This window comes from Lagenorhynchus albirostris, chromosome 2 (assembly GCF_949774975.1).
Source record: "Lagenorhynchus albirostris chromosome 2, mLagAlb1.1, whole genome shotgun sequence".
Taxonomy (NCBI): domain Eukaryota; kingdom Metazoa; phylum Chordata; class Mammalia; order Artiodactyla; family Delphinidae; genus Lagenorhynchus; species Lagenorhynchus albirostris.
In genome coordinates, this window is record NC_083096.1 from 184,314,267 (window position 1) to 184,327,379 (window position 13,113).

General features: G+C 63.6%; 1 protein-coding gene across 3 annotated transcripts in view; it reads right to left on the reverse strand.

The window, feature by feature from the left end:
* The window catches only part of PRDM16 (PR/SET domain 16), a 322,206-nt gene that overhangs the window by 19,986 nt on the left and 289,107 nt on the right, over positions 1-13,113 (reverse strand). For all 3 annotated transcript variants that reach the window (XM_060141652.1, XM_060141653.1, XM_060141651.1), the window contains exons 6-9: positions 10,482-10,695; positions 8,537-8,684; positions 7,932-8,085; positions 1,874-3,287 (exon numbers count right to left, since the gene is read on the reverse strand). In XM_060141652.1, the coding sequence (XP_059997635.1) occupies positions 1,874-3,287; positions 7,932-8,085; positions 8,537-8,684; positions 10,482-10,695 (1,930 nt within the window). The remainder of the gene's footprint in view (positions 1-1,873; positions 3,288-7,931; positions 8,086-8,536; positions 8,685-10,481; positions 10,696-13,113) is intronic.

Below are 13,113 nucleotides of genomic sequence, written 5' to 3' on the forward strand. Positions count from 1 at the left end.
CCTAGCCCTGGGCCAGCCTGTTAACAGGCGGTGACAGTCGCCCACACCTCCACTTGGAGGTGAACCTTCCCGACACCATGAGTGTTTATCTTGACTGGGCTTGGGGGGCGGTGGGGAGAAAACTTGGAGCTAATCCACTCTCGGGCATTTTGCTGGTGCCTGTGTATAAAGTTGGGGGCCAGGCAGCCCCTCCACCAGCCACTGTGCTCTAAATCCCGAGGGCAAGAGCCTAGCACACGCCGGGTCTCGGAGGGGCTCGGACAGGACCCGGGTTGGGGGCGCCTGTGGCCAGTTCCCGCCTCGGGGCCCAACTGGCTGCTCCCCCCGCTTCCAGAAAAAGGCCCAAGGCCCTAAACCAGGCCTGGAAGTGGGAGGAGAGGGGCACAGGAGGGTTGGGGTCCAGGAGGAGAGCTGGGACGGGGCGGACAAGGACGCCAGGGCCTGAGCAACCACAGTTAACCGAGAGCCTCTTGCAGGCCTGCTGGCTCCGACTCTGGAGGCCTGACAGCAGAGTCCCTCCCTAGGTCTCCAATCCTGCCCCCCTGCTCTGCACAAGGGCGGCTCCTCCCGGGGGGGGCATCCTCCCTCAGGCCCCAGGTGTCTTCTGGCTCCCCGTGGGTCCCGGAGATTCTTATTCTAACTGGCAGGTGCTCCCTGGGCCTTTGATGGCTATGTTCACCCCAGAAACCCGATGAGCCGCTGTCAGCAAACCATCCATGGATGGCGTGTTCTTAAAGAAAGACCCAAGGGGGCATTTTTCATGTTTCCTGTGATGACGCCAGCAGGACCTGGCAGGAAACGGGCCCGGCAGCAGACACAGGCCGGCCAGGGCCCTGGGCGAGCGTGGAGGGCGGGGACCCAAGTCGGCGCCAGGGGGCGGAGCAGGAGACTGGCCCATCGCCCTCGCCGGCAGCTCTGCCACCATTTCTTTCCACTGCACCTTTAGCAGAGGTGACCTCACCTGCACACCCATCCCCAGGCCCTGCCTGGCCCCTGGGGAATAGCAGGCACGCAAGCCCTCAAGGCGGCCACATGCTCCCTGAATGCCCGTGGGGACACGCTTATGTGTGTGCACGCGGGCGCCTCCCACACAGAGCCGTGGGCCTGTATCAGGGGCTGAGCCAACACGCCTGCCTGCCTGGCCCTCCAGGCCCCCTCCCAGGCCCGTCCACGGGCACAGCCCCCTCCTCAGGGCTCAGCCTGCCCAGGACACGTGTGGTGGGAGGTCAGACCCCTCTCACCTAACAAACCCGCCTGACCAAACCGTGCGCAGAAGCCGGGGAGGGGGATTCAATTGGCCCCTCGCCGGGAAGGTGACAGAGGAATGGGACACTGCTTTTTGGCAAAGCTTCCAAAGCTTCCTCCTTCCTTCCTCCCCCTCCTGCCGCTGGGAACCAGCAGCTCGTCCTCTGGTTTCCCCTGGGCCACCAGAAGCCCCAGCTGTGGAGCAGCCATAGGGAAGCAGGGACGCTGAAGCGGAGGGAAGAGCCAGGAGTGTCGTGGGCAGAGTCTGTGCAGAGAAGGTGGCTGGAGCCTCCAGCGGGTGGATGTCTGGGGCGGAGTCTGAGGGCAGGCTGCCGGGGGGGGGGGGGGGGGGGGTAAGGGCTCGAGAGAGGACGGCGGGGGTCCCCCAGCGTCTGTCAGCGAGAGGGAGCCAGGGGTGCCCAGGAGACCCCACCAGCTGCCCACCCCAGGAAAGGGCCGAGCCGGGCATGGGCCCCAAGCGGCACGGACACCCCAGAGCCAAGGTGCCTGCTGACGCCGCGAAGGCAGAGGGACGAAGCCTGGGGGGCAGGCGAGAGCGTCCCCTCCCGCCGCCACGCCCGCCTGGCGGCCCCTCTGGAGAGCGGGTGAGGGCGGGGCATGTTAATACCTGTAGATGGGGTCCATGAAGAAGGGCGACGGCCTGGCGTAGTGCAGGGACGGCTGCTGGGGCAGCTGCGCCGGGCACGCCTTGGGCGGCCCCTCCCCGGCCCCCAGCCTGCGCTCGCCGTACACGTGGTTCTTGCGCGGCTCCCGGGTCCCTCCGTTCTGGCTGGCGCGCACGCGGCTGCCGATGCTCAGGTCCAGCGGCTGCTCCTCGCCGGACGCCGGGGCCGGGGGCACCTTGGGCGCCGGCAGGACGGGCTTGGCCTCTTTGGGTTTGGTGGTGAGGTCGAAGGGTGACTCGGCGCTGGGGCCAGCGGCCTTGAGGGCGTCCCGGGGAGACTTTGGCTCGGCCTTGACCAGCAGGCTGTGCGCGAGGGCGCGGTCTGTGAAGGGGTACAGGGAGTGGGGGAGGTTGGGCAGGAGCTGGAAGGGGAACACGGAGTGGTAGGGCAGCGCGCCCAGCTTCTTCTCCTGCGCGCCCACGAAGCCGGGCCCGAAGTACTTCTCGGCGATGGACGCAATGGCCCTGATGGAGTCGCCCGCGGCGCCCGACGCTGTCAGCAGCTGCTCCTCGGGCGGCGGGAAGAAGTGCTGGGAGTAGAAGACGGGCACCTCGCCTGTGCTCTCCGGGGCGCCGGGCGCCGCCGTGCCGCCCCCGAGCTCGCACTTGCCCTCGGCCGCCTTGCCCCTGTCCGTGGTCTTGTCGCGATCGCTGTCCACGTCGCTGTCCAGGTCGGAGCCCGTGCCCGTGGTTGTGTCCAGGTCAGTCCCGGTGGTGGTGTTGATATCCTCGAAGTCGCTGCCGTCGGACAGGTCGCTGCCCCGGGGCTTGAGCTTGGCGGCATATGCGTCCTCCAGGCGGCTCTCCGGCTTCTCCTCGGGCCCCGCGGCCGCCGTGGAGCCCTGCCCGCTGCTGCCGATGGCGGAGACAAGGGGCAGGGCCGGGTTGCCCATGGGGCTGGGGAGCTTGGCGTCCTGCGTGTGGTTCCGGGGGCTCTTGAGCAGCGGCATGGGAGGTAGCAGGGGCGGCCGGGGGTACAGGGACGGAGGGAAGACGCCCGGGAAGCCGGGCGTGAGCGCGGGGAAGGCGGGGGGCGCCGCCGAGAAGGGCAGGCTCCCCGGGTGCGGCCTGGAGGGGAAGTACTCGTTGAAGCCCAGGCTGGCGTGGGTGAGGCTGGGGGGTGGCTTGGCCTTGTCCATCATGGGGCTGGGGGTCAGGGGCAGGCCCGGAGCGAAGATGCTGCCCGGCGTGTAATGGTTCTTGCCCTCGCAGAAGCGCCGGTGCTTGTTGAGGGAAGAGGTGGTGCTGAACATCTGCCCGCAGTCCTTGCACTTGATCTGCGTGCGGCAGTCGGCGTGCATGCGCTTGTGGCGGCACAGGTTGGAGAACTGCGTGTAGGACTTGCGGCAGACCTCACCTGAAACGTCAGCGAAGCGAAGACCGGCAGCTGTGAAACGATGGAAGCCCTGCGCTGCAGGGTCCCGGGGGCGGAGGACCGGGGCGCTCTGGCCTCGGCGACCGGGAGCAGCGTGGCTTAGGTACGTGAGCGTCTGTGTGTGTGTGTGTGTGCGCGCGCGCGGGGCACATGCGTCGCTGTGTGTGAGCACCTGCCTATGTGCCCACATGTGTATGTGTGATGCATGTGCGGACACGTGTCCGTGGACACATTCACACACGCGTGTACATCATACTTCAGGTGTGTACGTCATACCTGTGTGCTTGCACGCGCGTGCGCACGCATACGTACAGATGCGCGTGCACCCGACCTGGGACTGGCCTCTGGTGACCAGCACGGATTGACGAGGACACTCCCGTGCCTTCCCGGGGATCCTGGGCCAGCCCGGGTAGGTCTCCAGCTGCCTCGACTTCCTCCGCTGGAGAAAGGGGCCCTGCCACTCTCTGTGCCCTCCCACCCCCATGAGTTTGCCATGTGGTGCCAAGGCCCTCAGAATCGTTCCCAGAGACAGACAAAGTCGTGGCACGCCATCACGTCTGCAGCTGCACCAGCCACCCAGAACACCCACCCACCCTCCCTGCCGTGTCAGCCATGCTGCTCCAGCCGGGGCGAGGGAAACACCGACCCCCGGGCTAGGTCTCCCACCTTGTAAAGTTTAAAATGCCCGCTCTCTGTCCCAGGCCCTGTGACCTGCACCCAGGACGGGAAGGCCTCAGGAGGGACCGGCCCCTGGGGGCTCCTAGTCCTGGAGGCTGGGCTTGGGGAGCACGGGTCCTGGCTGTGTGAGGTCACCGTCTGGGGGGGGCCTGAAGGTGGAGGTGGGAGGGGAGCCACGTGGAGAGGGCTAGCTCCACGTTTGAGAAAATCGAAAACTCTCCAAACTGGGATGGAGAGGCCGCACCAGCTCTGGTTGCCAGACGCCGGCCTCTGCTCTTAACAGGAGAGGGTGGTGGCGGCCGAGGCCAAACGCCAGGACCCAGAGGCCCTGGGGACCCAGTCTCGGCCATTTTCCCAACGGCCTGTGAGCTGAGTGTCGGCCAACTGCCAGTTTTTCTTTCTGCTCTTGTTTTTCTAACCAGCAAGGGAGGAATGAACACACACACACACGCACATGCACACACACACACGCACACACACGCACACACATGCACACACACACACACACACGCACACACGCTGTGTGTGTCTCTCTCTGCAGGACCATTTGCTTCTTAAATGCAGCCCCAGTGGAAACAATGATTTCCGTGCATTTCTTGCTCACCGCACACTCTCCACTGCCTGATGTCACGCGATTCTAGCTGGGCGCGCTGGCCCTCAGGTGATCCTGTCCCTTAATCACAATATCTATTTATATTAACGGCTCTGCCTTCCTGGTCGTCTGGCTTGCCGGGACGTTTTCAAGGCTGACGGAGAAGAGCACTGCCCCATTTGATGAAATCTGCCCATTTTGGGAGGCGGCTGGTGCAGAGAGGCTGTGCCACAGATGGTCTATAAATACCCACAGGCCTCTGCCAGCCCTAGGGGGAGAAAGGCCGCTGCCCAGCTCAGGGCACCTGGCCAGACCAGTGATACCTTGCTGTATCCCCGGCCCCCGAAGAGGCTCTGTGACACCCTCTGCCCCCCACAGCAGGCCTCTGTGGCACCTCGTTAGTGGCTGCTGCCATCCTGAGCTTGGAAACTGGCCTTGAGCAGGCTCCCACCCAAGGCAGCTCTCAGGAGGGGCCCCTGGGGCCAGTGGCCATGCCTGGGCACAGGGAGCCTGGGACCCTTGCTTCCTACCCACCCACTCACACGATAAAGGGATTCTGCAGAGATGCTGGGGCTCCAGAGAGGCCTCCGGGAGACTGAGGTCCTTGGAGAGGCAGGTCCTGGCCCTGGGATGGCTGACCGCTGGCTTAGAGCCGGTGTTGGGAGGTGGCTGCCTGCAGGGGCTGGGAAAGGCCTGGGCAGCCCACAGTGAACTGGACGTGGGACCAGCGCCTGGTGGATGGTGCCCCAGGCCCTGCTGGGATGCAGAGGGGCCCTGGCCAGTACTTATTCTGATCAGCAGTTTCTTCTCCTGTAGGGTATGTGCAGGGATGCACACACACACACACACATGCACACACATGCACACACATGCACATGTACATACTCACGCCTAAGAAGGTCTTTTCTAAAAAGTGCCCACAGGAGCCTGTCTGCCTGTGTGCACGGATACACCCTCGCCCCGACCCCTCACACTTGAGTTTCCCGATGCAAGACACCCCACCGGGAGATTATGCTGCCTTGGGCTGTGCGGTCAGTGAGGCTGGGACTTGGGGCAGGTTTTGGTGTCCATCATGTGTGTTGTGTGTGGGCGCCCAGGGGCCGCCCAGCGGGGGATGGAGTCTGTGCACGAGTGACCGGCCGCCGTGAGCCCTTGCTCCCCCTGTGGCCCATCTTTTCTCAGAAGCGCTGTATCATTTACCCTCTGCTCATTTGTTCGCAGCTTCCTTTCCAAACCTGACCCCCTTAACCATGGGCCAAAGGAGGCTCTGCCCTGGTCGAGAGGACGCGCAGGCTGACGTCCACGTCTAAGCTAACTTCTAACGTTTGCATCTCCCTCTCATACGTGGCACCTGGCCAAGTCTGGGGTTTTCTCTTTCGCTTTACCCCCTTAGCCAAAAGCCAAGGCCCAAGGTGGGCACGGGGCACAGACGAGAGGCGGAGGGCTGCCGATAGCCGGTGGGGCCCGTCCAGGCTGCCCGTGTCCTCCCCATCTGCACAGAGTCCGTGCAGGCAGCGGAAATGGTGCCTGACTGCTGAGGTTCCCAGAACTTCCGCTGTGACTACAATCCAACAAGACTTCACAAGCCCATTTGCGCGCCCAGAGAAGAAGTGACTTGTAAGCCTGTGTGCAAGTCTCCTCTCCAAGCTTTGCTGAAAAGCTTAGAAACCTATGATAGATGCACTCACGTGCGCTTCCTCCCACAGAGGGACTTGCTGGGACGCTCATCCTGGAAGCAGGATATGCACCAGGCCCAAAGCCCCGGCCCCCAGCCTCTACTCCCACCCAGCTCACTCTTTCCTGGCCCCTCCCAGAGGGAATGGGCCCTGCTCCCATCGAGACTCGGAAGCTCTTTCCAGGGTCTGCAGGTGAAAGGGGTGGTGAGGAAGGGGAAGATGGCCCCAGTGAGGTGGCCACCAGGCAGAGTGCTCTCTCCCTCTGCTTCCTGGACCAAGGGAGCAGGTGACCCAGGCAGGCCGGGGGCTCAGTCACCTCTAGCAGGACAGCTGGAAGTTTGGGCTCGAGGCAGTGGGCAGGAGGGGGGCCCAGACTCAGCTATTCAACAAAGGCCCGAGAAGCCAGTCAGCATGGCCTCTCTGGGGCAGGAGTCAGCCCTGTACAAGCCCCAAGTTGGTGAAAACACCCAGAGCCCAGTCTTCCAGCTCCCAGAGTCACCCCTGACACACAATGATGTGCTGGAGCCCGAGAGGCCCCAGGCTGCCCAGTCTGGGCTCAGGAGCCAGGCCCCTTGAGCTGGAATCCGGGCTCTGCCGCCGAGCCTTGAGGGCCTGGTCACTTAACGTTTCCACGCGTTTCCTCCTCTGTCAGTTCCCTTCAGTTGGACATAGTGTGGCCCCTGCTCCGTAAGATTTTGGAAGGATCCTGTGAGGTCATGTGTGTGAAATGACGGCTCAGCACAGTCTCGTGTGGACGATGAGTCAGCGCGATGCTGGTGTGAATGACGAGTCAGTGCTGTGTTGGCATGAACCGTGACTCAGCAAAACCTCGTGTGAAATGAGACTTGGCGCAATGCTAGGCAGAGAACCTTCGGTATCTTCCAAACTCCGAGAACCGGGGTCATACCCCCGCGGTGGCCCACCAGAGCCCCAGACCCAACCCCTGTGACCTCTGACCCCTCTCTCCCCAAACGCACCCCAACCTCAAGGTCTCTGTGCTCACAGCCCCCTGTCGCGCGCCCTCTCCCCAGGCACCCCCTTGGCTCACCCCCATGCCTCCTCCAGCCCTCTGCTAGGATGCCTCTCGCCCAAGAGACCGTCCTGACCTCCCAGCACGTGGCCAGGACAGCACCCACCTGGACACCTGGAGAGCCTCCTGACGCTGCGCTCCCGCCCCCCCCCCGCCATGTGCCTGTCACGGGTGCTGTTATGATCTGGGTGGCTTAGCCTCTGTCTTCTCCACCGGCAGGCAGAGCTCCATGAGGACAGGGGTCCAGTTATTTACAGCTGGCCCCGGCTGCCCGGGTCAGGGCAGGCACACAGCCCGCGCTCCCCAAAGGCTGCTGGGGGGTGAACAGCAGAGCCTGGGGGGCAGCAGTGGGACCATCATATACCTGCTGGAGCTCAGGGCAGCACGTGCGTGCAGGAAAGAGGAGGGGAAGTGGGTTTCCTCACCACCCACTGCCCACCTCTGGCCACTGGAGGGGCGGGCAAGGGGGAGGAAGCAAGGAGGGCAGCCAGGCCTGGGCTTCTCGCGGCAGAGGTGTCAGCAGCTGCCGCGAGTGTTTTCTGGACAGACGGGGTCCCGCGGGCGGGGAAGAGCCTGGGGTTTTCAAGCCTTGGCCTGACCCCCAAGCGCCCCCACCTCACGGCTGGAAGCCCAGGCTGGGGGCCACTCACATATGAAAGGTTTGACGGTGCTGTGGATGTGTTTGTGCTGCTTGAGGCCCGAGGACGTGGCGAACGTCTTCCCGCAGTCGGGGCAGGCGTGGGCCCGGGCGCCCACGTGCTGGGAGCGGATGTGCCGCTGCAGGTTGCTGGGGTCCGTGAACACCTGGGGACACAAACACCGGCGAGTTACTCCCCACCTGTTGGTTGCTCCCCTGCGGTCCTGGGTCTGGCCACGGGATGGGGGTCTCCCTGGCTGCTCTGCCCCTGCACTGAGCCTGGCCCAGCGGGTCTCTGCTGCAGCGGTGACCCCCTGCACGGCTTTCAGTGAGCCGTCAGGCCTCCCTTGACTGTGTTTCTTCAACGATAATTCTCGAGAGAACTGTCACCCTGAAGATGCTTGAGACAGGAGCTCAGAAGCGTTCTTAAGCTCCAGTACTTTGACCCATGACAGCCTGTCCTGCCACGTTGGCAGGAACCCTGAGAGGACCCAGGTCTGGCCCCGGGCCCTCCCCCGCTGTGCTACCCAGCCCACTTCCTCTCTTCCCCGAACGACTCAGGGGCCCGTCACCTGCATCTCGACAGTGGGGGCGGGGCCGGGCTCGCAACCACGTTACCTTCACACAGTTTTCACATTCGAAGCGCTTGCCACTGTCATGGGACATCTGGTGGCGGATGAGGTTGGACTTCCAGTTGAAGGCCTTGGGACACTGGTCACACTTGTATTCTCGCTCCTCTGTGTGGACGATCATGTGCTGCTCCAAGCTGCGCACAGTGGACGGGGGTCACTGTGGGTCCCCCACCTGCCCGCTGCCCGGGAGGGAAGGGCCCCAGCCCGGCACGGCCTGCTCCCGGCAGCCCCTTGGAGCCCCTGCCACTGTCTCCTGCTCAGAGGGCAGAGTGACGTCTGGCAGCTGGTCTGTCTATCTCCCCCCTGGACAGGGCAAAAGGGGATGGACGGGAAGGCATGGCCTTCCCACGTGGGATGGGGGGGGAAGCCAGTGCGTGGACAGAGCTCGGGCCCTCACCCAAGACCGCCCCCGAGGCACCCAGCGGCAGGCGGGGTCCCAGCTCAAAACAACTTTCACCTTGACGCTAACCCTGGGCCTAAGAAAAACGGGGTCTGGAGACTTCCAACACTGCCACGAGCCCCAGAGTGGGGACGAGGCCCAGGAGACCCAAGGCCACCCCTCTGAGTGACCTGGGGTTGCTTGCTGAGAGGCTGCCCGCCATGCACACACCATGGAGGTCAGCAGGGAGTGAGGGCCGGCGTTCTCCAAAGGAGATGTGATAGGCGGGGCGGGCACAGCTGCTGGGCGGGGGCTGCTGCACTTGGACGAACCAGCAGCTTGGAGCCCCCTCCTCTCGGGGGACGTCCTGCTTCTCCTCCTGTCCCAGGTATGACCGTTAATCTTCATGAACAAGGCAGCAATACATCATGGCCCGTTAATTACGGGGCCCAGCCATCCATTTAGATCAGAAACGCCTGGTTCTCGAGCACCCGGCAGATTGTAGCTTTTCCCCTGTTGTTAATTGTGATTTATGTGTTTATGTAAAGAAAACACGGACCCTCTTGAGCGGCGCTTACCGCCAAGGGCCTCAGTCGGGATTTGCCCAAACTCTTATTTTCTCAGTCATCCGTTCAGGGTGGAGGATTTCCCGTCCCCAGGGGGCTGTGACAGGACTGGCATCCAATTCTCCGCAATCCCACAGCCAGTTAGTGACCTGATAGGGTTTTACTCTGACTTTGCAGGGCTGCCCTGGAGGATATTCTCAGAGGCAGAGGAGGGGCGCACATTGGGAAGGTCTTCACTGGTCCCTGGAACACTGGGACTGCCCGGCCTGCTTCTCCCCACATGGGTCCCCGGGGCTCTGCTCCCAGGGGCTAGGGAGGCCACGTCCGGCCATCACACAGCTGGCCTGGCATCTGTGCCCACGTCTGTGAAGTCTCCGGGACAGGTGGGGGGCCCCAGGGGAAGCAGAGGCTGGAGCCTGGGGTGGGGGTGAGGGGACCCCTGGGGGCCCTTTCCTACTCCTGCCCACTGTCTGAGAAGTGTGTCCAAGGGCCAGGCGCTCCAGGAAGCCCCTGGGCCGCATCCCGCAGCCTGGTCCTGGACCTCACCACGGAAGTGGCCCTGGGGCCTCACCCCTGTCTGTCTCCACAACTCGGCCCTGACCCCAGGATGGTGGGGCCAGTGGTGGGTGGCTCGACCTGGTGACTTGCGGCTCCTTCGTGGAGGGGGGGCTCTGACCCGGGGCCTGGCCTTTATGGTCAGAACAGTGACCACCGGTGGCCTCCAACCACCAGCTGGCAGGCCTGCTCTGTTCCCAGGGGCGGATGAGCTGGCCAGGGTACCTGCCCCTGAGGTATGTCTCCACCTGTCCTTGGAGCTTTGGGCCTGTCAGCCTGGGCAGGCCTGAGGGGTCAGGGGTGACCTCTGCCCTTCCCAGGGCTTCCTCTGTGCCCCCAGGGCCTGCCGACCCTGCCGTCCTTGACTGGCTCCTGGGGGCGGGGCGGGGCGGGGCAGGGCCGGGGCGGGGCGGGGCGGGGCGGGGCGGCACCTGTACTTGGTGGGGAACATCCGCTCGCAGTCCTTGCACTCGTGGGCCTGCCCGTCGGTGCCCCCGCCGCCCAGGCCCTCGGGCTTGAGCTCGTCGGCCAGGCCCTCGTAGAGCACGGCCCCCACCGAGCTGCACGCGTACTTCTTGTGGCGCCGCAGGTCCAGCTTGGACGGGAAGAGTTCGTCACACGCGTCGCAGCGGAACGTGGGGTCCTCTGCGAGGGAGAGAGGGTGGGCGGTGGACGGGTGGCCCTGGACCTGCCCCAGGCCCGCCCCAGGCCCGGGGCTGCAGGGGGTGCCACCCTCACCGGCTGTGCCCCCTCCCGCATCCTCCCCGCCCTCCTGCTGGACCTGGGAGAGGCTGCCCCGGGGCGGGGGACACGGAGGCGGCAGGGACCTGCGTCTGCCCCACAAGAAACACCGAGAAGCGCTGGGCCCCTCCCCGCGCCTCGGGAGCAGAGAAGGAAGGCTGGCCAAGCGCTTTGTGTATGAATCAGAAGAGAGACGGCACGGCTCCAATGCGTATCATAAACGATTGTCGTCAAGGTCAAACAAATAAAAGGGAGGCGGCTATTATGAAGTTTACGAGGCAGCATCCTGAGGACCCTGCCAAGCCAAACAACTCAGAGTGTGAGTCCCCAGGGAAGGACCTCCGGGCCCATCCCCAACCCGTGGCTGCCCCGGCACAGCTTTTCCCTGGAGCAGGGGTCCCCCTCCCTGCTGAGGACCACCTCGTGTTCCCCGCAGGTCTGAACAGAGAACCTGAACGAAAAGCTTCAGCACAAATGAATCAAAAGGTGTGCTGGTGAGTGGCTGTGTGAACGCGTGTGCGCTCCTTGTGCACGGGTGTGCAGCTGTGTGTGTGCACGGGTGTGCACATCGGTGAATATCTGAGCACGTCTGCCTCCTTATGAGGACACCTTCGCATGGATGTGCAGGCATGTTCGTGCATCTGCACTCGTGCTTGTGCTGGTTTCATGTATTCCTGTGCACGTGTGCATGTGTTTCTGTCGCCGCCACAGGTGTGAAAAATGTGTGTGTCCGTATATCTGCACACTTGCGCTCAGGTGCATGCAAGTGTGCCTGAGTGGGCACATCTGCATTTGTGCACGTTTGTGTGTTCCTGTGTGTGATTACTTGGCACACGTGAATGGATGTCTCTGTGCACGCATGTGTGTTATGTGCGCACACGCATATTAAGTATACGAATTCGTTTGCATGATTGGCCGTGTGTTAAGTGTGTTGGGTGTGCATGTGTATACGTGAATGCGTGCACATTTGTGTGTGAATATGCACTTGTGGGCCTGTAAATGTGTGTGCAATTGTGTGTGTGAATATGTGTGCATGGGTTTGTGTGTGAATGTTATGTGATTGTACTTGTGCGCATGAGTTAGTGTGTTTGTGTGAACCTGGGTGGGTAGGTGTGCATTTTTGCACGAGTGTGAGTGTGTGTGTGTGCGCACGTGAACAAGGACCTCTGGGCCTGGCAGTGGGCAAAGCCGTAACCTTGGGCTGGATGCTGACTAAAAGGGCCTGACCCTAAGGGGTGCAGAAGCCAGGGGGGTGGGGGAGATGGGGGCAGACAGAAGGACCACCACCCACGTCTCAGGACAGGGGGCAGCTCTGCAACCTGGGCCTGTGGGCTGGGGGAGGGCGGGGGTAGGGGAGGACTCCTTGAGACTGGAAGCTTCCCTGAGCCTGAGGGCGAAGGTACCGCTCCCGGCGTCTGGCCACACCCAGTGCCCCCACTGGTGGGCACCCAGAGCCCCCCACGCCCAAGGGGGACACTCCTGTGGGATCCATCTCTGAGATGCCCCCGGGCCTTGGATGAAGCCCTTGGACACACACAGAGGCAGCTGTCACCTTCCCTGGGTGACAGGGGAGAGCTGCGGGGAGGAGAGGAGCCCAGGGGACGCGTGTGAGGGGGGGCAGGCCAGGCGGGCCCAGCGCTGGTCAGACACAGCCGAGTCCCAGCGTCCTGGCCTGCTCGCCGGCAGGAGGCTGCGGTCAAGAAAGTGCTTGAACAAGGAGGGGAAAAGCCAGCTCGTGCTCAGAGTCTGGGGAGCCCAGTTACAACCCCCAGCCCTGCTCTGCACGCGGGGACCTGAGCTGGACTCGGGGCTTAGAAGGCTCTGCCCCCACCCAGTATCCCAGAAAGGCCATCCCTGGACCTGCCCCTGACACGTGCTGAGCCACAGAACAGACTGGAAGGAGGCAAGAGGGCCAGCCGGTCCTCAGCAACCACGGAAGCCCAGGACGGAGGGCGGCCGCGCCAGTGACCCTCGAGCCAGCGTTTGCGAACAAGGCCAGCAGGACCCCGGCGTCCCCACCAGCGGGCAGCCCCACTGGGCAGAAGGACTAGGAGGCGGTGGGCTAAGTCAGAAAAGATTCTAAAACGAGGCCCACTGAGGCCCCGGGCCGGTCCCCGGGTGCTGGGGTGGAGCCCCAAACACGGTCCCGGGAGGGGGCCGGTGGGAAAGGAGGACGCACATCACCAACTAGTCACCTGGCAAGTCTGCAAGAGCTGCCTCTAAAACAGCAGGGAGCCTGAACGCTGCTTTCAGGGAAATGGCCGCTGTGACGTGGAGGCGGGGACCCTCCACGTGGCAGGCTCCACCCTGGGAACTTTATAC